We start from the raw sequence: 22,097 nt of genomic DNA on the forward strand, positions 1-22,097 counted from the left end.
GCCATGTCTGAGAGAGGGATCCTGTGTGCTCTACATAGCTGGTTTGTGCATTCACACAGAGGATGGGAGCTTGCCACTGTAAGTCCAGATGAGCAATCATGCATGATGTGTATAGGCAAGGAAGGACATGTTTATGCATTTTACTAGCAACGTAGTGCCTGGCAGGGTCTGCAAGCATACTAATATGTGTATGGTTGTTCCCGAGAGTGTGTGTGGGTTAATTGCGTGGCTATGTGCACTGCCGGAGACGCCACTTTGCGTTAACGCATGCCTGGACTGATTCTGGCTCTGCCCTTCTGCTCTCTGGGCAGGCATGTTTTTCAAGCAGGCGTCTCTAAAGATTATAGTGACTCGTGCAGACTCTTGAAACTGCAAGTTAATGCGGCCTAGACTTTACTTTCACTTGTTTGAACATTTTGCACACTCACGCTCAGATTCCACTGAAATTGAACATGTGCCAAAATTGTAAAAGATGAGCTTTTCAACTTTCCCTATTGTGTTTATGATGACTTTCCAGAACTGTAAGGATATTTTAAATATGGTTCAAAATGTTGAGCTCATATTGGTTTAAATAAATAATTCTATGCTAATTCAAGATCATAAAACATGAAATTTTTTGAACATTTATGAAATGTTGCTTTCACCAGCACATAGCATTTAGCACATGAAAGCAAACTCTGGGGCATTTTTGAATTTTTTATATTAATGTTATATTAATTATAATGACTGAACATCAGTAGGGTAGGAGTAAATCATTTGTCATATCATATTGTGAATCATTAAGAACAGATCAAATACACAATGTCAGACAGAGTATCATATCTAATTTTTTTTCAGTGAAAATGCTTACATTTTAGCTTGTGTTTACCCTAAAGCAGCACAGCCCAAAAAGTGACTATTTAACAGTTAGACGTGCACTGTCTTGATTTGGTTGCAGCTCGGGGCAGCTCTTGTAAATGATATTTGGCCGGCATGTGGCAACAGCAGCATTAACGTTCAGCTGCCACAGTGACAAACTTCATCAGCAGAGAGCAATGACTTGTGAAGAAGTAGAAGAGAGCGCACAGCACAACACCCTGCAGTCAACTACGGCCTTGCCTTGCTTTCACATAGAGGATTTTTTGTTTTGGTCTGATGCTTGCATATTTTTAGGGTTCATCTCTGGCTGAGTCACTGCCACAGAAAGTCAGCATGCTTTATATTGTATTTAATGATCTGGACGATCCTGTACTTTATAGCCTGCAAACTAAAATAGCCCCCCCCCCCAAAAAAAACAACAACAACAAAAAAAACACTTGAACTGTCAATAAGATTTGCCATTCCATTGAATCTTATTTTGCCGCATTTACATTTACAAGACGTGGTAAAATGGGGATGGTGAGCAAATAGGCATTTCTGATTTTAGTCCTTGAAAAGGCTAAAATTATGATGACTTTTGTGAGACTGACGCAGACTGATGTGCTTCTTCTATCAGCACATTTGTATGATAGAAATCCATGTTTTACATGCATTTGTCTCACGTGCCTGAACAAATGGTGGACAGCTCCAAAAAAAGATTTGTGGCTTATGTACAGAGTGGATGCTTTTGTTTATTGCCTGTGTTGCTGCTGTTTGTTTGTAATGACCTTGAGCATATGCCCTTGACTATGAAGCCTCCCTTGCCCTGTTTATTTTGCTTTTGAGGGTAAATTCATGAGAAAATGCTGCCCACGATTGTGATTTGTTGAGCAAGAAACATTCTTGGAAAGTTGCTGTTCTATTTTGTTTTCTTGTCTGAGTCATCCCCAATTCACACATGGATGTTGCAAGTTTCATCTAGCCCAGCTCACGCTTTGTATTTGGTTTTCTAATCTGTCTTTAGATAACCTCTCTCTCTGTTGACCTGACTTTACAGCTAATTCAAATTTCATTCACTCGTCCTCACTCTGCCCCCGCAGCACTCAGGTGGCTCACAAGGTCAATTCAAAGTGACACATGGAGATAGAATATGTTCTTTAAGTAGATCAGCACTTCTTTGCCATTTTCACCAGTGTTCAGCTCCCAATATTTCTGTCAAAGTGGCAGTAATTGTAACGCCTTAATGAGCCAGACGTTTGGTATGCGTGCAAGCACACTTTGTCCCTTTGGGCTCTTTATTGCCTATGCAAGATCTAACATTGATGCTTCGGACCAGCAGCTATGAGGTTGAAACACCTTTGGAGAAACTATGACATTTTCTAATGAGCATTATTGTTTCTGTGACACTGCTGCACTTTGGAGATCTCCAATCTATACCTTTTGTATTCATTGCATACAATGGCATGTAATATGAAAGACAATTTTTGGGGGTGGGAATCTTTTGCTCAAAAATCGACCCAATTCATATCTCAATTCACAGTCTATGGTCCGATTCAGGTACAATTAATAAAGAATGGTAAATGATTCAATCTTTTTCAATATAATTCGGGTCAATACAAAGAGACATTTTAATCCCAAATACTTTGTTACTGAGGAAAAAAAAATAAAAACACAAATATTAGTTGCAAAATAGTACGATTAAATTTTTTTTAGAAGTTGGACAACCTTTCACACTCACATTCATACCTTGGGGCAATTTCGAGTGGTCAACTAACCTACAATGCATGTTTTTGGTATGTGGGAGGAAACCAGAGTACCCGGTATAAAACCCACGCAAACCCGGGAAGAACATGCAAACTCCACATAGGAAAATCCGAAACTGGGATTGTACCCTCGATCTCAGAAGTGTGAGGCCGGCACGCTATCCACTCACCCACCGGACTGCCCAGAAACCAAATTATGAATCAATATTTGAATGAAATCCTTGAGTAAGTGCATTTCAAAGACTTCCAGAATGACCGCATGCTGTTGGTGATACAGAATAACATTATGGCAAATCACATTTGTCCTGTTTGCCCTTTCAATGGCTCTCAATGCAGTCATAAACTGATCGGGGTGGCTTCAACAGAATTGAAAGGAGGTTCGTATCATGTGAATGACCTAGAATGCAAGATTAATGTGACACTCAACGTATTTGAAAGGACCCTGCATTTGTGTATGTGTGTGCGTGATGAGGATGTCAGTGTCGTGTCAGGGTAGATGAAGAGTCAGCTGCACTTGGCTTCTGCCAACCGTCTTCACTGAGGTGCGTTGCGTCAAAGAGCATGAAAACCTTTAAGGTTAACGAGTAGCGTGCATGCACCAGCGTCTCACACCTGCCTTCACAGTCGAAACCAACATGCACCTGTGTGCGATTATGGTGTCACATTAGTGGAATCCTCAGGCTAAAGAACACCTGGGAGTTCCAATGTTCACTATGCTCCAACGGGTGCAGTGATCACAGTAGGGGAAAAAATACAGATGATCTTTCACATACCGACATGGCAACAAAATTATCTTGATCTTCTTGAACTGTGATTTTAGCAATCCAATCAAACCACCGTTGCCATCATAACAAACCAAGTCTTCTTATAAACCTAACAATGAGCTAAAAAAAAAGGATTTGCATTGTTTGGATTTAAATTACTACGTGGAAACATTGTACAAAAGAGAGAGTGGTATGAAAACTCTGCATGCTTTTTTAAATGCCCATTGCGTTGATTCTCATCAAGCAAATTAGATTTTTGGAAACTCATTGCCCAATGTACAATGGTTGAAAGCAGAATATTTTGTCAGTGGCATTCATGCTCATGAAAAGTAAAAGCCCAGTATTTTTTATCGATCCACTAATTCAGAATCGGTGTGGGAAGGGGCATTAAGAATAATTCCCCAAGCAGCAGCAGCAGCCAAGCATTAAACGGTTGAGCAAAGCAAACGTTTGGCAGGCAAAGCTGACGCATTACTCATTTTTTATCTATTTCTGGACACCCTTAAGACAATGAGGGTTATCCTTAGTGTAAGGTGCACTTATATACAGTAATACATTCAAAAGTGTCTTTATGAAAGGGAACTAACTATAAACGGAATTTGGGGTAAATTCCACTGAGTACTGTTTTGCACAAAGACCTGAAGAGAAATCAATTTTCCTTGAGACAAGGCAAGGTCAAGATAGGGATGGTACGGGAAGCCCCAGTCATTTGCGAGCAAGACATATAAAAAGAGTGGATAAATGTGGCGAGAAAATGAGCAAACAGCAAGACTATAGAGAGAGGATAAATGGTAGTCTTTCACTTAAAGCTGGCCTACAGGGAAGAAAAAACGGATTCCTTTCCGCGACTCTCACGCATGAAGCGTAAGCCTCTCTTGTGTTATCTGACTCATGGAATCTGGCTCATATTGCTTTATCACTGACACACTGCTGGGAATGTCATCCAAGGTTCCTTAATGTAATAGGAACATTCCCAAAATAGCCCAAATCTCCCCCCTTACAGGGAAAGACTGCCAATTAAATCTTGCAATGCATTTAAATTTTGTCTTTAACTCATTAGCTGACATTAACAACAGTAGACATCTAATGTCCAATCTAACTAGGAAGGCTGACAGTGATTATTCGCTCTCAGGTAAGATTTATTGGATCTATCACTGTTATTGGCAGTGTACAGCGTAAAAAGGGCATCTTGAGGTGAGTCATCGAGGGAGTTATTGGAATGTTTAGTTTCATGTGAAGTGGTTGCTGGGTGAAGAGCAGGCGTCTGGTATGCACACCTGTCTCCTGGCGAGTTCCTCCGCGAGACCCTTAAAGAGACAGCACAGGAGGGAGGGAGAGGGCTTTGCCAGGACCTGCACCGCACAGCGGCTTGCCCCTGCCTGAAGCTGGGAAAGGAGGGGCAGGGAGGGGAAGGGAGATGCCGGTGGTGCACATTTGAAGGCGGTCAGGGACAAAGTGGGAGCTGCGGTCACAGCATTGCTGGTGTAGATATCACATGGGTCAAAATGACATTCCTACTACTGCATTTCATTGTGTGAACAATGACTGAACGCCTTTATGCCAGTCCTGTATATGAACCAATAATGAGAAAAGGCTGTACAAGTCACAAAACTATCCAACTCAGGATTGATCGGCAAAATTGGCACAAGAATGCAGTGGAAAAAGCATTAAAACAACAGGCTTTATTTACATCTGAACCATGTCGTGAATGCATGTGGTGGTAATAGCATTTCATATTACATTCTGTATTCCACACAAGTTGTATTGCATCTTATTTTCTGCTTCTTTTTGTATAGATTTCTTTTTTGAATTGCTGCTATGGACAGTGACGGCCGTCCAATGCATTTTAAACTGGAGGGGGCCAGTGAATGATCACTGCCAATTGGACATTACCGCCGTCATTGGCAGTAAGGAAACCACAATATATAAGCCGTTTGTTCTGCAACTAACTAAAGTCAGGAGAATAGAGGAAAACACTTCCATAGCACAACATAGAAACATCCGTTCGACGAAACGTCCGTTCGACGAACTGTCCGTCGACCAAACGTCCGTCGACCAAACGTCCGGTCACGGCTCACAGCCCTTCTCTTCCTTCATTATTCTCATACACATTCATGGGGAAATGTACTCTACATCAGTGTTTCCCAACCACTGTGCCGAAGCACACTTGAGATTTACGTAATATTTGGAGAAACATCTTTAAATTATGCGATTAAAAACATTACTTATTTTTGCATCACTCGAACCGAATGTTCAGGGTCCGCAGACATCAACTTTTGATGACATTAGGACAGTGTGAACAATTACATTTTGGAATAACTTTGGAGGTTTATGTGATACCTGCAGATAAAACTTTGATGAAAATGACTATTGTTAATATAGGCGACATAGTTTTAAATTAAAAGATTTTCAGATGGTGGTGTCCCTTGTGATTTTTTCAATGCAAAAAGTAAGCCGCAGCTCAAAAAAGGTTGGGAAACACTGCTCTACAGGTGTATAAATACAACACACGTGTCCTCTTTTGATCTCCTTTTGCATATGCACATGAAGACATGCACATAACGCTCACACGTCCTGTCAGTGTGTCCCCTTGGGGAACATCAACTGCCGTTTGGCACGACTAGCCAAGACACAACAAATTAAGGTCACAGCAGGGATGGCCAAGCCTGCAAAGGACAACATAAGCTGCTTTACGTGTATGAGTGAATTTATTGTTTATAAACTTCTCTGACCTCTAAAAATTGGCATGCCTTTAAATAAAGCTGGTGTCAAATTGCTCCTGTCTGAAGAAAGGTGACCCCAAAAAAGGGTGACATCTTCTGTCCTTTAAATCCAGGTTGGAAAGCAGACATTAATGTATTCCCAATGCTTCTTTTATGATGCCCGATAAGGAAAAGAGCTGTCACCTTTAGGGATTGGATTGGATAACTTTATTCATCCCGTATTCGAGAAATTTCGTTGTCACAGTAGCAAGAGGGTGAGGATGCAGGAATAGGAAAGGCATTTTAGACATAAATAGATAGGTAATAAGTAAGTTAATAAATCAATACATGACTAAATATATAAATAAATAAGCGTGTTGCTTAGCACATATATATATACATACATACACATAAATGTACTTGCATGCATACGCTAGGTCTTAACACTCAGCCATTTTTTTGTTAAAGAGCCTGACAGCTGATGGGAGGAAGGATCTGCGGAAGCGCTCCTTCCTGCAATGGGGGTGCCACAGTCTATTGCTAAAGGAGCTTCGGAGGGACTCCACAGACTCATGCAGGGGGTGGGAGGTGCTGTCCATGATGGACATCATCCTGGTCAGCATTCTCCGCTCTCCCACTTCCTCCACAGAGTCCAGAGGACAGCCCAGAACAGAGCTGGCCCCCCTGACCATCTTATTCAGCCTGTTCCTGTCCCTCTCCGTGCTCCCGCATCCCCAACAGAGCACTGCATAAAACACTGTAGATGCCACCACAGTGTCGTAGAAAGTCCTCAGCAGTGTCCTGCACACTCCAAAGGACCGTAGACTCCTCAGTAGGTAGAGGCGGCTCTGGCCCCTTTTGTACAGGGCATCTATGTTTGTGGACCAGTCTAGTCTGTTGTTGAGGTGAACACCCAGGTACTTAAAATTCTCCACGATTTCAATGTCTGTACCCTGGATGTTCACCTGAGTGGTCTGTTGAGGATTCCTCCGAAAATCGATGACAATTTCTTTTGTCTTACTGGTGTGGATGAGCTCATCTTATGCTGTCATCGACTATTGGATAGATATAAGATTATTTTATATGGTGGCCGGGAAGTGTCAGGCATTTAGCAAATTCCAATCATTTAGAAAAATAATAGAAATACAAAAAACAAAAACTGAATGGCACACTCAACATTTTTACCTAGGTCTAAGTGTCAATGTGAATGTTTGTCTGTCTACTTATGCCCTGCGATTTGCTGGCTACCGATTCAGGCTGTAACCTGCCTGGTGCCCACAGTTATCTGGGAGAGGCTCCACAATGAATGAATGAACTGAATGGCAATAGTGTCAACATGAGCAGTACAATTACACTTACTAGATGTACACTTACAAATTTTAATAGTAATAGATACATTTGGGTGGATATTACAGTACTTTGTGACTATCCTCGGCTTAGGCTTTTCAAAATCTGTGATTCAGTGGAGATCCCCACACGCACAGTTCCATGTGTACTAATATAGTTCCATGTTCGGTATTAGTGCTTGAATTTTTGGAGTGTTGAACCGTATCAGTGGGCAATGTCCCATTTTGTGTCTCGTCCATTACACCCGAAGTACGATCACACTTGCTTTGTATCAATGACCAACATTAGCTGGCTAAAACTCAAACAATTTTCTGCACTGGATGAGTATACTTTTGAAAAGGCAGAGATTTTCATGCAAGGTCTAGTCTGCTTCAATTCTAAGGTTACTTCTATTGTGGTCATTTTTGCATGCATATTGCCCCCTTTTGTCTTTAGTGTTTTTTCACTGCCTGACACTTCTCGACCATCATATTTTTCAGACTGTATTTAAAAGAACTCCAAAACTTTACTTTGCCTGTGTGTTTGTCTAAAGCAATCCAACTAGTTGTACAGATTTTCCCAAATTACAGTATTTTGGTTAAATAAATACACAGTAATGTCGAGGGGAGATGTTCCCGTAGGCTTGTCCTTCCCAACAGACGCAGAGACCTCCCTTGAAGGACAGTATCATATTCTGCCTGTGTGTGCGCCAGTGTAATCCATAGCTGTAGGGAGGGTGACCTTCACGGCTGGCAAGCAAGCAACCAGGCAGGCAAAAGGATGCTGATGGTAAAAGGTGCAGCATTATTTATTTTAATTACGATCTTGCGGGTAGTGAGGTAATCGTTTCTTTTTCCTGCTGTTGGGAAGAAACTTGCACAAATAGGAAAAATAAATACACTGAGCTAGCCGTTTCGATCTTTAAACTTAGTTACAAAATTGTTGTTGTCAGCGGTCACACATTGGCTGTAGTGCCCTGAGGGCTGAATAAAGGTGAATCCAGCGTGACAGAATGGTATTGGTGGTGATGACGCAGTCACATAGCCCCCTTGCTCATGAATGATGCATGTCCCCATGGTTAACGAGAGCTGGACAGCTGGCTTGCCGCGTGTGCATGGTGCAGAACAAGGTGAGACTTTTTACATCACATCAGTTCCAAACGTGGAGCACTGCTCTCTCTCTCTCGGAGTGGAGACTCCTCATCAATCCCTAACGCTTTATACAGCTCAAGTTGTTTTTTCTTCCTTTTTTTATTTTTATTTTCCTCACGCCCGTGCATTGTCATCCTTTGCCTCTCCCTCCCCCTCTCACCAAGCTCCTCTATTTTCGTCATCGACAATCACTGTATTTTCCATCTCACTGCCCCGCACTGCTGCAGTCTGACGGCGGCATCCTGGTAGAAGGAGAAAGAACGCATTTCGGCGTTTGTGTGTGTAAGACGTGCATGAACGGCTACGCCACGGTTTTGGTGTAGCCGTCACATCTGACGGCTCCTTGGGCACCCATGGGGTGAAGAGAAAAACACGCACTCTGTGACATACCGTCAGATGTCAGCAGGCCTCACGTGTGAACCTTGGGAGCATCATGCGTGCTAATCACAGCTTTTGAGTAGAGCCAAGGCGGATTATATAAAGCTTACTCTGTGGGGGAAAACAATAGTGCTATAATGATAACCTTATAGTAACAGTTTTGTTGATTGCTGTATAATTTAGTGGGCACGTAATCTGACCTTTGAGTGGCTTTCTCTAACTCTTTCACTGCCATTTACGGTAATAGATTTCCAATTCATTTGAACAGGCAACTCCCAGTGACAGGAGTGGTGTCTTGAGATACAAGTTGACTTTGTTCTGTAATAGCTTATAACTCAAAACATTGTACCGTATTTTCTGGACTATAAATCGCACCGGCCAAATAATTTACAATGAAGAGGAAAAGCTATATATGGCATTGTGAGAGGGCATTTTTAATTTGATCAGAAACCGAGCACAAACATACGTTAAAGTCGCAATAGTAAAATGTAGGACAACAGGCTAATTAGGCATCTGTTAACATAACCGTTTTTCAGATAACTATAGCTTGAAAAGCAAACGACATAACAGGCTGTCGGTGGTGAGCGAGAAAAAAAACATCATTAATCACAAATGTGTATGAATTGCACAAGTTGATTAGAAATTACACTTTAGAGTGCTTTTTGGGGCTGCAGTCAGTGTGTAAAAAAAATCATTTTCATCTTACTTTCGACACAATACATAATGATAAATAATTAAAAAGCTAGTAAATGCTTATAGGCCCAGTGTCCGAGTAGTTAGCGCATCGGCCTCACAGTCCTGGGGTCGAGGGTTCGAACCCAGGTTGGTCCTCACAGTGTGGACTTCTCCCTGGGCTTGCCTGGGTTTTCTCCAGGCGCTCCGGTTTCCTCCCACATCCCCAAAACATGCTTGGTAGACCGATTGAACAAAAAATTGCTGCAGTGAGTCGTAAACATTTGTGCGGTATCTTTTGAGCGTGTTCTCCTCACAAGAGAAGCTTCTCCCCTGTGGTAAATATATTTCATTGTCACCCGCTCGGCTCTGGGTTGAAAATGTGCTACCGTTGCACATCGCATATACACGTACTCGCACATACTTCTGGGCTGTCCTCCCACACCCAGATGACAAAACTGTGGGACTGCAAGCATGTCAGCAGAGCCCAAAAGAGAACAACATCAAGACAGAGGGAAGGAAATGTTGGCTCATTTTGCATCACAATGTTTCTTCAATTAACATTTACTTCGAGGATAAAAGTGAAAGGGTGGCAGAGGGATGCAGAAAGAGCTGCGTAAGCAAGGACATTGCATTTGGATGTGAGGAAGAGGAGAGCACTTAGACACACTTCCAAGTTACATCTCCTTCTTTATTTTGTGCCATTCACTGTTTTAAGATTTTGGAAACAGTTTGCGTTCCAAATAGGCATACTTGAATGTGCCTGGGCCTAGGTTTGTATAACATTTGAGAAACATTCTCAAATCCTTTAACTTTAAAAAATGAAAATAATTTCACTCATTGTATAATACAGCTGTGTTTGCCACAATTTTACCATTGACTAAAGGTAAAACGTAAAATACAGTAACCATAAATTTGAAGGTAGCTTTGTTTTTCTCTGTAGTGTTTTTTTAATGTACTTTGTTCGATATGTATATAAGTGATGATGGTGGTGAAGTAACATCATCTATTATCTTGGATGTCAAACGTGCAAACTACTGAGCTATGTGTAGAAGAAGGTTAGGAAAACCTTACTCTTTGATAAAATAAAAGAGCATGCTGACGGCTAGGCTGTGCTATTAGCTCAGCAGTCAGCATGCTCGACTGCCACGATAATAGCGTGGGAACAAACCCCAGTGGAAGGGAGATATTGAGAAAGGGGGTGCTGTGCTGCAACCACCGTAAGACCGGTTATGTATAGGTATGTATTATTTAAAGTTGTTTGATGTAAAATAACCATTAAAATTTACATATATGTTGTTGTTAATTAGACTGAAAACTTTCTAAAGCATTTCATGTGTTGTTTTAGGGCTCATTCAATCATTACTAAACACCAGTTTCATAAATGGCAAAAGAATAAAATACTGAATCAGTCAGGTGTTTATTCCGTGCAGCCGTATGAGATTTGGAACCCCTGGAGAAAGAAAAGAAGACATCTGATTTTTGCCAGATTTTCACAATCTACTCTGTAAACCCAAATCCCTCGCTACCTTTTTCCAACTCTTCCGACTGCCACGTGGCTCGCGGCACTGGCTCCCGTCTGAGGTGCAATTACAGAGATGATGTCCACTGTCAGTCAGCAGCTCAGAGATGAAGCCGGGCCTCTTTAACATGCTAATGGAATGCCACATTCTATCAAGCCTTTGTATGGTAGCGGGGAGAGACGTGCTGCTCATTATGAAAGAAATCATAATAACAATGAAGCTGTGCCGCAGTGGTGTGCGGCGCCTAAGTAGCCACATCGCCGATTCACGCTTTTTACAAACATCCATTTCCCTTCTTTTCTTCCTTGCGAGCTACAAGCTGCAAAATGATGCGCAAATGACAAGACGTTGAGGATCAGAGAACAATTTGCTGACTAATATTTACGGGTCCGTGGGTCTAAGTTGTTGAAGTTAACTTAAAACGATATGTACCAATTTTTTTAATGATTAGTTAATTGTATCGGCTAATGACTGACAACCAGTTAGGTTGTACACACACACACACACACACACATACACACACACACACACACACACACACACACACAAACGACCCCTGCGAGTATAATCGGTGCGGAGCGTGAATGAATTAATATTAATTGTACACCCAAGGGCCTTTGAATATATTCCATTTGTATTTTTAAATACTTCAGTAACACTCATCTAAATGTATTGTCTTTATTTTAACCAGCTAAAGCAGTTCCTCTCTATGAGAACATTGTTGGGATTTACCAGCTTGCTCGGGATAAAGTGCATTAAATGGCATTAACTCATTGGCAGCAATGAAAGGCGATTTTACACTCCGAGTTCAATTGAATTGGATGTCTATTGCCATCAATGGCACAGAACCGTAAACATTTAGTCAGTATTATAGCCTTTTTTAAAAATTAATGTTTAAATAGCTTCTACATATTGGGTTTTTCGACGTGTGTTTATCGTGTTTTCCATGCCGTACCTTGGACGGCCATTGTTTAAATCAACGTAATGGATTGTATGATGGCCGTTGTGCTATTATAAATAGAAACAATTTGAATCAAAATCAGGGCTACAGACATCTTTTGGTAGCAATGTTGGTCACAATGTTAGAGTCACAAGTAGAAAATTTAAGGGCGCTTATGTAAATCGACTTGCAATGTAAATTCTCATTTTCACTCATATTTATACATACTTTAGGCTAAGACAGGGTGCACCGAAACCTCAAGGTGATTGAGTCTCATTTGCCTGATGTTTTCTTGTGTTGAATAATTTTCCAATGGCTGAACATTGATCGTAATCAAAGCCATATTTAACAAGCATATTGTACCCCCATTCAGCTTCTGATAGCCGCATCAATGCTCATCAACACGCTGCTTTGAATGGGCCTTCAAAAGCTTTAGCCTCCCTTTCATCCACTCTGCGCTTTGTTATAAAATCTCACCGCTGGGATGTGATTGGTGCTTGTTCATTTCGGTTTAATCATCGCTTATTAACAACATTTAGTGTGATTAGCACAGTCGCACCACAGAACTGAAAATGATTGCGATCGGAAACATCTAAAACTCATTAAGTAATGCGTTCCCTGCTCTCATGGAAAAAAGGCTGAAAGGGAGTGTCCCGAAGGTATAGTATGGCAAAGTGGAAAGTGCGGTACCGTAAAGACAATGTTGTATAAAAACTTCCGGTTACATTTTGAAGACCATTTTATATACCGTGAATAAATGCACTCAAGTGAAAAAAGAAAAAAAACTCCTCCGTTCAAATAGAGTTTTAGGTTTTTTTCTGAACTGAGCAATTTTAGTGTGTGATTTGGCTGGAGACTGACTTTCCAATCTGGCAACACCGGGTACTCCTCTTGCCCACACGAATCCTTAAGCTACATTACATGCAGATGGTGACGGATTATGATTTAAAGCAAAGTGTCATTTGTGGCCTCTGCAATGACAAGTGACATTACAATGTAGGACCCCCTGGCACTTAAAAAAATTGAGCTCAGGTTGGGTCACTTAGCAATGAGAGCGAGCTCTATGTTAGATGCCATGCTTGTGGGTTAGACTAGTACTCTATATTCATATCCCCCGCTCTATTAGGCTGATGGAACGTCGCCCTCTCCCTCTCTTTAGTGAACAGAGGTCAATGAGATAGACTGGCAAACGTTGGGCATCAGCACATTATTGTTAGCGTTCCTCAAAGTGTACACGTGCGCTTTTAAAGGCCCTCACGGCCCACATTGTGTCAGCCCAACCTTGTCCTGTCCTTCCCCTCAGGCTGGGGGTCTAATCTGAGAGAAAATCCAGTTCCTTTGTGAGTGTCCACCAAAGTGCATTTGGGCTGGGCCGACTGATAGAATTCCACACCTGAGGGCGGAGGTTCCTGGGAATAAACTTGCTGTCTTTTGTTCCAGGGGGGTGGGACAACCGGCTTGAACAAGAGAAGGGAGAGAGAATCATTTTTTGGGTGGGGGTGGGTAGCTTTGGGAACGATATGGTGTAAAATAAGCAACAATGGCATGCAGGTGGCGGTGCTGCTCTTCACCTTGTGTCACCATGTTTTCCCCTCCCTCCATGTCTTCTGGCAGCTGTTTTCTCTTGTGGTGATGTACAGGACAATAAGTGTGATCCCCTTACGCTGGACTGGATCTTGTCTCGCAAGAGACGCAACAAAATAACACTTTGGTTCCTTCTCAAAATGAATCCCAACACTTCATTCATCATTGTCTCAGATGTTGCCTACAGCACTCACATCTGATCATGTCTTCATGCACAGCCCTGTTATCCTCTGACAAACCAGGCTGGCTCACAGCCAATGTACTGGAAAAGGAGCATACATGTATGAAAAGGGGCATATGAATTTTGGTGAAAAAAAAACTTTTTCTCGATTGGGAATTGTTTTTTCCCCCCAATTTTTATTTTTTATTATGAAAATGTTTCAGTCACACTGGTGGCTGACGGTGATTGTTCAGGGATAATTCACTGGCAGGCCTTCCAAGTCCAAATTGATTGAACATGTTTACCCATCAATGGCAGTGAAGGAGAAAATTAAATGTTTTCATGTTCAGGTTGTCACATCTCTCAGAATTCCAAACAAAAAACAAATTGCAATCTCAAATGGAATTATAGAAAAACAGTTTTGAGTTAGTTGGAATGAATAAACCCATCAAATGAATATGTTCAATTTTAGATTGTCACTCTTGATGCTCTTCAAAAGCCAATCGCAATGTCATTTGCAATGACATTTGCAATGTCTGTCTGAGGCTTTAGTCGGCAACGTTCATTAAACTTGCTTTTTTTAGGTGATAGTTCAATATCTCGGTGATGTTGTCTTGGGCAGCTGAGATCTGTCACTGTGTGTGGCATTTTGCAACAGTTTCCCTGAAGAGTCAATTGTTCATCAATTCATTTGACTTTTTTTTTCTACAGTAGGTGCTCAAAATAAATATTCAAATTGGATAGGTGGATGTACAACGTTCTGTGATTGAGTGAGATGAGTACTGACTGTCTAGTTTGATGAATTTGTACTTGCAAAATGTGTGAGAGATGAGCAGTACCACTGAGATTCAGACAGAGACTCTAAGAGGCAATATGGAAATGGATACTTGGCTTCACACCTCCATCCAGATTGTCACTTGTGTGTAGCAGCTTCTTCTTTTGTCCCTTGAACACCTGTTTGTGACATTATCTGGGGCCCTAATTTCCACATCTATGACAAATTCCTGTCCTAAGTAATATTTTGACCTCTTCACACATTCTTCCATTCAAGAGCCTCACAGATCAGAAAGAACTTTCAAAGACGGACAAACAAACAAGAGCATTTAAAGTCCGATGTATACACTTATTGTTGGTATTGGGTTGTGCAGAGCAAGGAACCCAGTTAATTCAATGTTCTCATGATCCCGTGCTGTCCTCTCCCATTAAGCCCAGGCAGGTATTTGTCCGTCATTATTGACCTTAGACCAGCACAAACACTCTCCGTCACCGCATAAACACAGTGATGTTCGTGCTAATCCTTTTTTTTCTACTACAAAATGATTTTCCGCCAGGTTTGGTTCAGCCTTGATTACATGGTGTGTTTTTATCCCACTCTGGAGATAAATAACATGATGGAATGCAATGGGCCTGAGCCAATTCAAGCATATTTTCATTAAGGATGTATAAAGCTTGCGCTGAATGTGTGAAAGCATGTCGTGACATGACTTCTCGCCCAAAACTCAAGAGACGAAAACTAGTACGCATTCTCCATTTTGCTTAGTAGTGCAGTGTTACTAAATCAAAATAATACTGCACCATCTAGAGCCATCCACCAGAACTGTGTGCATGCATGTGCTTGTCGCCGTGCGAACGTGTGTGTCTTTTCCAAAACAAAATCCTTAGAGTCACAAGTAACAAAAGCTGACCACTTCCAAAGGTTCACTTGCTGCCAGCCAGGAGCCAGCAAGAGATTTATCTCTAGGATTAAGGGGTGTGCATCTGTGGCTCACGTGCATCGGCCTTAACATGTGTTTGCGTGTACAAGAGTGTGTGTATGTGTGTGTTCCAGACATGGGGTTTTGGTGAGGTGAGATGGTTAAGTCACAAGCAGTCATTCTATTTTCTTTTTTTTTTTAAAGCAGCGTTCCTTAGCTTTGCTCTCCCTTTATCTCGGGGTTGAAAGAATCCTATGCGTTTTTTAAAGGCACAGAATGGCAATTAAATCCTCCGTGCCTTGATACAGCGACTTAGGGGAGATCAAAGTGGGATCCCTTGTGTGGGCTTTTGGGGGGGGCTTGCAACTGTCATATTAATCACCTTGGGGTGTCGTTACTCTTGCATCAGTCCTTTTATGATGCACTCCATGTAAATTGAAGGTTTAACCGGCCTTTAAGACAAATAATTTCCTTGGGTTTCCTGGTTTGCAATTTATTTTAAAAGAAATGTTGCAAGCTAATGGCAATCTATTCAACTGTTTCTGGTCTCTTATTTTCATGTCTGCGTGGAATTTCCTGTCTGCAAAATGTTAGTTTGGGTGGAATCTAAAAGATACTATGATTACAGATATTTTTATTTTATTTTCGAGTACACTGCAAATCTGTGAACTGCATACAGAATAAAAGCATAGATTAAAAGATTGTATCAGAGTAACTAAGCTTTCATGACCTTTTTGTATGACCTTCCTGGCTAACATGATGGGCATGCATACAATCTACATGCAACATTTGATAGTATTTGTGGAAAAGAAAATTGCTTGTGCCTTCCCAGCAGTGCCTGCATAATCTTCTCGTTTAAGAAATCAGCAGCAACCCCGGGCAATAAAGTCAAACTGATGTTTATCACTAAATCCACCTTGTATTGACTTTCACGGGTAAGCGTAATTAGCATCACAGGATAAAGAAAAAAAATGGCTGTATTCTGATGAGTACTTGCACTGCTTTGTAATCTCTGGTGTTGATTTTCAGGACCTCAGCAGTGCTCTCTGGTGGCAATTTTCAGCTCCGGTCAGGTTTTGGCATTTTAAAGATGGAAAGAATTTTTTTTTACTGCCTTCAACAAAGTGCATGAATATATTAAAGTTTGTCTTGATATGAGCAGACATCTTAAGATGGATTTGAGGGACAAATTCAGTAATGCAGCTGGTCATTATGCCTTCACTCGATAGGATCTAGTCTGCCTCAGCAAAGGGATCAAGGCAGAAATCCTCAAGATTTTGGATTATCTTTGACAAAAAATGGCCAAACGGGTTACCACTACATCATTCACATCATAATGATTAGTAATTTGGCAACTAAATTCACGAGAGCTTGCCCATGATGCTCCACAGTTGGAAACAGAATAACTTATTAAATTTTTGAACACAACTAAATCCAAAGAGACATATGTGTCAGAGCAAGGTAGCGTTTGCTGTCATAAACTCGTGCCCGAAGTCAGCTGAGATATGCTCCAGCACCCCCCGCAACCCCTGTGAGGATAAGCGGTTCAGAAAATTGATTGAGTGTAGGGAAACATGTTGAGTCAACGAATATTTGTCCTTATGGAATGTCACAGCTAGATTTTTTTCTTATTTGGTCTTTGGCACAGATATTTACAACTTACGAGGGTTCGTTCATTCATTTTCAACACCTCTTGTCTTTGTCATGGTCGCAGAGGGCTGCAGCCTATCCCAGCTGACTTTGGCAAAAGGCAAAGTACACCCAAGACTGGTCGCCAGTCAGTCGTAGGGCAGACAGACATTAACACTCACAATCACACCACCAATGAGTGGGAATCGATCCCACGCTGCCCGATAACACTAAGCACCACGGTAAATTGCTAATAATGGAAATGTGTCTTTATCGAGTTTGTCAGTGAGTGATATTTATGTCAAGATAATTTGGGTGAAAATACTCCTAAAGCAACTGCGTTCCATAATTGAATGGACTCGTTCACTACCGCATGTATTGTACAGGGCAGGTTTTGCTTAGATCCAAATCCAGCAACAATCTCTTGTGGATAATGCCTCACGGTTTATCACTGAAGCTGCTCCTTGGCAATGAACTTTAAAAAATATGATTCTCATATTTATTCGTCTCCTTTTTATTGTGCAAATACCAAGTGGGGGGTGTTTTTTTCCAAGCTTACCAGTCTTTCTGTCTTCACCATGCCAACATCAAATATTAGCAGCCATGTTACCCATCACACGTCAACCCGAATGCACATCCTTGCGCCATGTGGAGACCAGGGATACCTGTTTCACAGCCTTGAACAGGGCCAAGCAGGCACCCCCTTCATTTCCATATTGCTGTTGCTATCAGTGCCAGCATCTCTGGCAAATCGCTGGCTGTATGCTTACTTTGCCTTGTGCCCATTGTTCTCCCCAAATGCACAAAGCAGCACCTCGAAAGGGGGCAGTCTGTGCGACAACTTGCACGGCCCGTGAGCTCATCTCAAGATGGAAAAAGACTGACTTGGCCTATATTAGCCAGGCAGTATTGCAAATCCCACATGCTTAAAAATAACTATGGGACCATTTGCACAAGTTACTTCTGCAATAAGCTTAGTCGACATACGCAAATTCACACAGTTGCAAATGTAAAAAGGAAGAGCTTAAACATTTCTATTGATATTGATCAAAGTGATGAAATCAAATCATGTTTATTTATGAATGAATTGTCATTGGCCTTCTTGGCAAAATTCCTGTAGGTGAGATTAAAAAAAAAAAAAAAAGCACTAATCATGTTACTTAATTCATCTATTTCTTGAACCGGTTAAACTTACTCCAAAATCATTTTGAAACCGATGAATATCATGTGCAACTCTCAATTTTCATCATTTAAATATTAATAATCTGAGCGCTTACTATTTCCAATGATCACTCTACAACATATCTATTCAAAAATATCACATCACTGATGAGCTATTTTAGAACGGTATACGTATATGCATAGATATTTACAATAGTGGCCATACAAACAGTATATTTAAAATATATCATATTGTACATAGAGTAAATGTGAAACATCTTACCTGTATATTTTGTTATTAATGCAGTTCCATTCACCGATTGACAATTTGTAACATTTAAATAATTTGATGGTGAATCTTTATTGTACTCAGTAATGCTGAATTCCTTAAACAGATCACCTGAGTGTGTTCATTCATTCAGAAATGTTGTTAATGTACCCATGTTTTAGTGCTCAAAGTGCTTAAGTAGATGTAATGATGCAGTCCTCAGCACCTCAAGGCCAACAGATGTACAGCAGAAGGTAATCAAGACTTGACAGCGATTTGACAAGTCACTCTCTCTAATCCAAACTTTGTCAAGTGCATCAGTTAACGTCCTTTTCGTAGGAGCCGTATAATATCCTTTGATCACATTCAGCCGACTTAAAGCTAAAGGAAAATGCAGAGGTGTCGAAAAAAGGCCTCAAATTATCACAAAGGACGATGGCAGGTTGGAGAAAAACTTCCAAGGGCGAAAAAAAGACAAGCTGGAGTCATACTGTAGCTCAGAGAAATCCCCAAAAGGAGAGCAGCAAAAGCTTTAAGTCGCAATCTGGCGGCGGATATTAAAAGGCTTAATCCGAGCGCTTGCTGAGACTGACTTTTGCTGTGTGGGGCCCATCACTATCATCTGTGACAGAGGTTAAAGAGGAGACTAGGAGGGATGAGGAAAGATGACGGGAACGGGGAGACATGCATCATTATGTCATTATTTCATGTACGTTTTTTTAAATATATTTTTTGTCTTAGAGAGATGCACATATGTTTGCGTTCTCACTCTTTGGATAGCAACAGCTTCAAAGTAAAGTAAATTGTATGTGATTTTTCTGCGCAGGAGGTATCAATCGAGCTGGGGCTGCTGTGCCAGCTTTCCTGAGGACCCCAACAATGATCCAGCCTCACCTGGACATGAAGCCCTTCCTACAGTTTCCTCTGGAGACTCCTCCTCACCCACCACCTCATCCACACAGCTTGAGCCTCTTTCATAACTTCAGTACGGTAAGAAACGACTACTTTTCATTGACAGAAGTTTTTTACTCAGTGTGCTAAATGGTGGAATACTATGGATGCTATCAAAATCTTGACTGCATTAGAACTGGGGCACACATATTACTGCAATTACTTACGTGACACTTTTTATGGCTAGTGCTGTTGTTATCACTGTCCATGTTTATCTTTTAATTTGCAAAAAGGCTCCCTCACATCAATATATTGCATCTTTGTTTAAATATTTGTATATTGGGATTAAGCTACGTTGCTGATTGAGGGTCTGCTCAGCTCATAATGTACAAGCATAAAATTGTAACTCCATAAAGAAAAACTCATAAAATTTAGAAGAACAAATGATAACTATATGAAACAAAATATAATGCTACCAGAGAAATATATTAAATTAAAAAACTAAGTGAGAGTGTAATACCATAACAAAGAGTACTTCCTTTTGGATAAATATTGATATACTAACCATTTATTTTATTGTTACAAAATAATATTCAGTATATAATGAAAAAATAGAGAATAGTGAATGGTCGCCCTCTCCTTGTGACCTGCAATTGACTGGCCACCAAATCAGGGTGCGCCCAAAACCCTCCCTCCCCTGGGGCCCGTAGTTGGCTGGCATAGGCTCCACCACCCCCCGTAACTCTTGTGAGGATAGCCAGATCAGAAAATGAATAATGAAAATATTGTATAAGAAGGATTTCATAAAAGGACTAAAGGTGGAAATATATATTAAAGTCACGAGTGCCCGATGCCCAGTACAGGGACAATAAAACACTTTAAATCATCTTTCCTGAATCAAAATCCTCCTATAGAAATCATATTTTAACTGATATTGAAGCAATTTGTTGACCATTTGATGACATAATGATGCAGAAGCTAATGCAGTGCATACTGAGGCTAAAACTCATTTTATCATACGTTTCTACCTCTTATTGGTAGAAACCCAAACTAGATACAGTTGTGGTCAAAAGTTTACATACACTCGTGAAGAACATAATGTCATTGCTCTCTTGAGTTTCCAGTTATTTCTACAACTCTGATTTTTCTCTGATGGAGTTATTGGAACAGATATTTCTTTGTCACAAAAAAACATTCATGAAGTTTGGTTTTTTTATGACTTTATTATGGGTGAACAGAAAAAAGTGATCAAATCTGCTGGGTCAAAAATATACATACAGCAGCGCTAATATTTGGTAACGTGTCCCTTGGCCATTTTCACTTCAATTAGGCGCTTTTGGTAGCCATCCACAAGCTTCTGGTAAGCTTCTGGCTGAATCTTTGACCACTCCTCTTGACAGAATTGGTGCAGTTCAGTTAAATTTGATGGCTTTCTGACATGGACTTGTTTCTTCAGCATTGTCCACAAGTTCCCAATGGGGTTTAAGTCAGGACTTTAGGAAGGCCATTCGAAAACCTTAATTCTAGCCTGATTTAGCCATTCCATTACCACTTTTGATGTGTGTTCGGGGTCATTGTCCTGTTGGAACACCCAACTGCGCCCAAGACCCAATCTTCGGGCTGATGACTTTAGGTTATCTTGAATAATTTGAAGGTAATCCTCCTTCTTCATTATCCAATTTACTCTCTGTAAAGCACCAGTTCCATTGGCAGCAAACAGCCCCACAGCATAATACTACCACCACCGTGCTTGACGGTAGGCATGGTGTACTTGGGGTTAAAGGCCTCACCTTTTCTCCTCCAAACATATTGCTGGGCATTGTGGCCAAACAGCTCGATTTTTGTTTCGTCTGACCACAGAACTTTCCTCCAGAAGGTCTTATCTTTGTCCATGTGATCAGCAGGGAAACTTCAGTTGAGCCTTAAGGTGCCGCTTTTGGAGCAAGGGCTTCCTTCTTGCCTTGCAGCCTCTCAGTCCATGGAGATGCAAAACACGCTTGACTGTGGACACTGACACCTGTGTTCCAGCAGCTTCTAATTCTTGGCAGATCTGCTTTTTGGTGATTCTCGGTTGAATCTTCACCCTCCTGACCAATTTTCTCCCAGTAGCAGGTAATAGCTTGCGTTTTCTTCCTGATCGTGGCAGTGACAAAACAGTGCCATGCACTTTATACTTACAAACAATTGTTTGCACTGTTGCTCTTGGGACCTGCAGCTGCTTTGAAATGGCTCCAAGTGACTTTCCTGACTTGTTCAAGTCAAGGATATGCTTTTTCAGATCCATGCTGAGCTCCTTTGACTTTCCCATTGTACCGTTTGTGGGCGTTTGTTTCCAATGAGCCCTATTTAAATGGCCTCAGAGATGTCACCAGCTGTAGTCACTCATAATCACTCACAAGAAGTTAAGAGGCCATGCTATGAAGCTCATTTCACTGACACAACTTTCCAAGTCACCAAAATTGCTAATTCGTGTTGCTGTATGTATATTTTTGACCGAGCAGATTTGATCACTTTTTCTGTTAACCCATAATAAAGTCATAAAAAAACCAAATTTCATGATTGTTTTTTGTGACAAAGAAATATCTGTTCCAATCACTCTATCAGAGAAAAATCTATGTTGTAGAAATAACTGGAAACTCAACAGAGCCAAGAGA

General features: G+C 41.0%; 1 protein-coding gene across 3 annotated transcripts in view; it reads left to right on the plus strand.

The window, feature by feature from the left end:
• The window catches only part of znf385a (zinc finger protein 385A), a 59,447-nt gene that overhangs the window by 10,402 nt on the left and 26,948 nt on the right, over positions 1-22,097 (plus strand). For 2 of the 3 annotated variants that reach the window (XM_077596949.1, XM_077596924.1), the window contains exon 2: positions 19,379-19,542. In XM_077596949.1, the coding sequence (XP_077453075.1) occupies positions 19,432-19,542 (111 nt within the window). In that variant the 5' untranslated portion in view covers positions 19,379-19,431. Of the gene's footprint in view, positions 1-18,904; positions 19,262-19,378; positions 19,543-22,097 lie in introns of those variants that run through there. The other variant, XM_077596942.1, reaches the window with a different exon arrangement.

This window comes from Stigmatopora argus, chromosome 1 (genome assembly GCF_051989625.1).
Source record: "Stigmatopora argus isolate UIUO_Sarg chromosome 1, RoL_Sarg_1.0, whole genome shotgun sequence".
Lineage (NCBI taxonomy): Eukaryota > Metazoa > Chordata > Actinopteri > Syngnathiformes > Syngnathidae > Stigmatopora > Stigmatopora argus.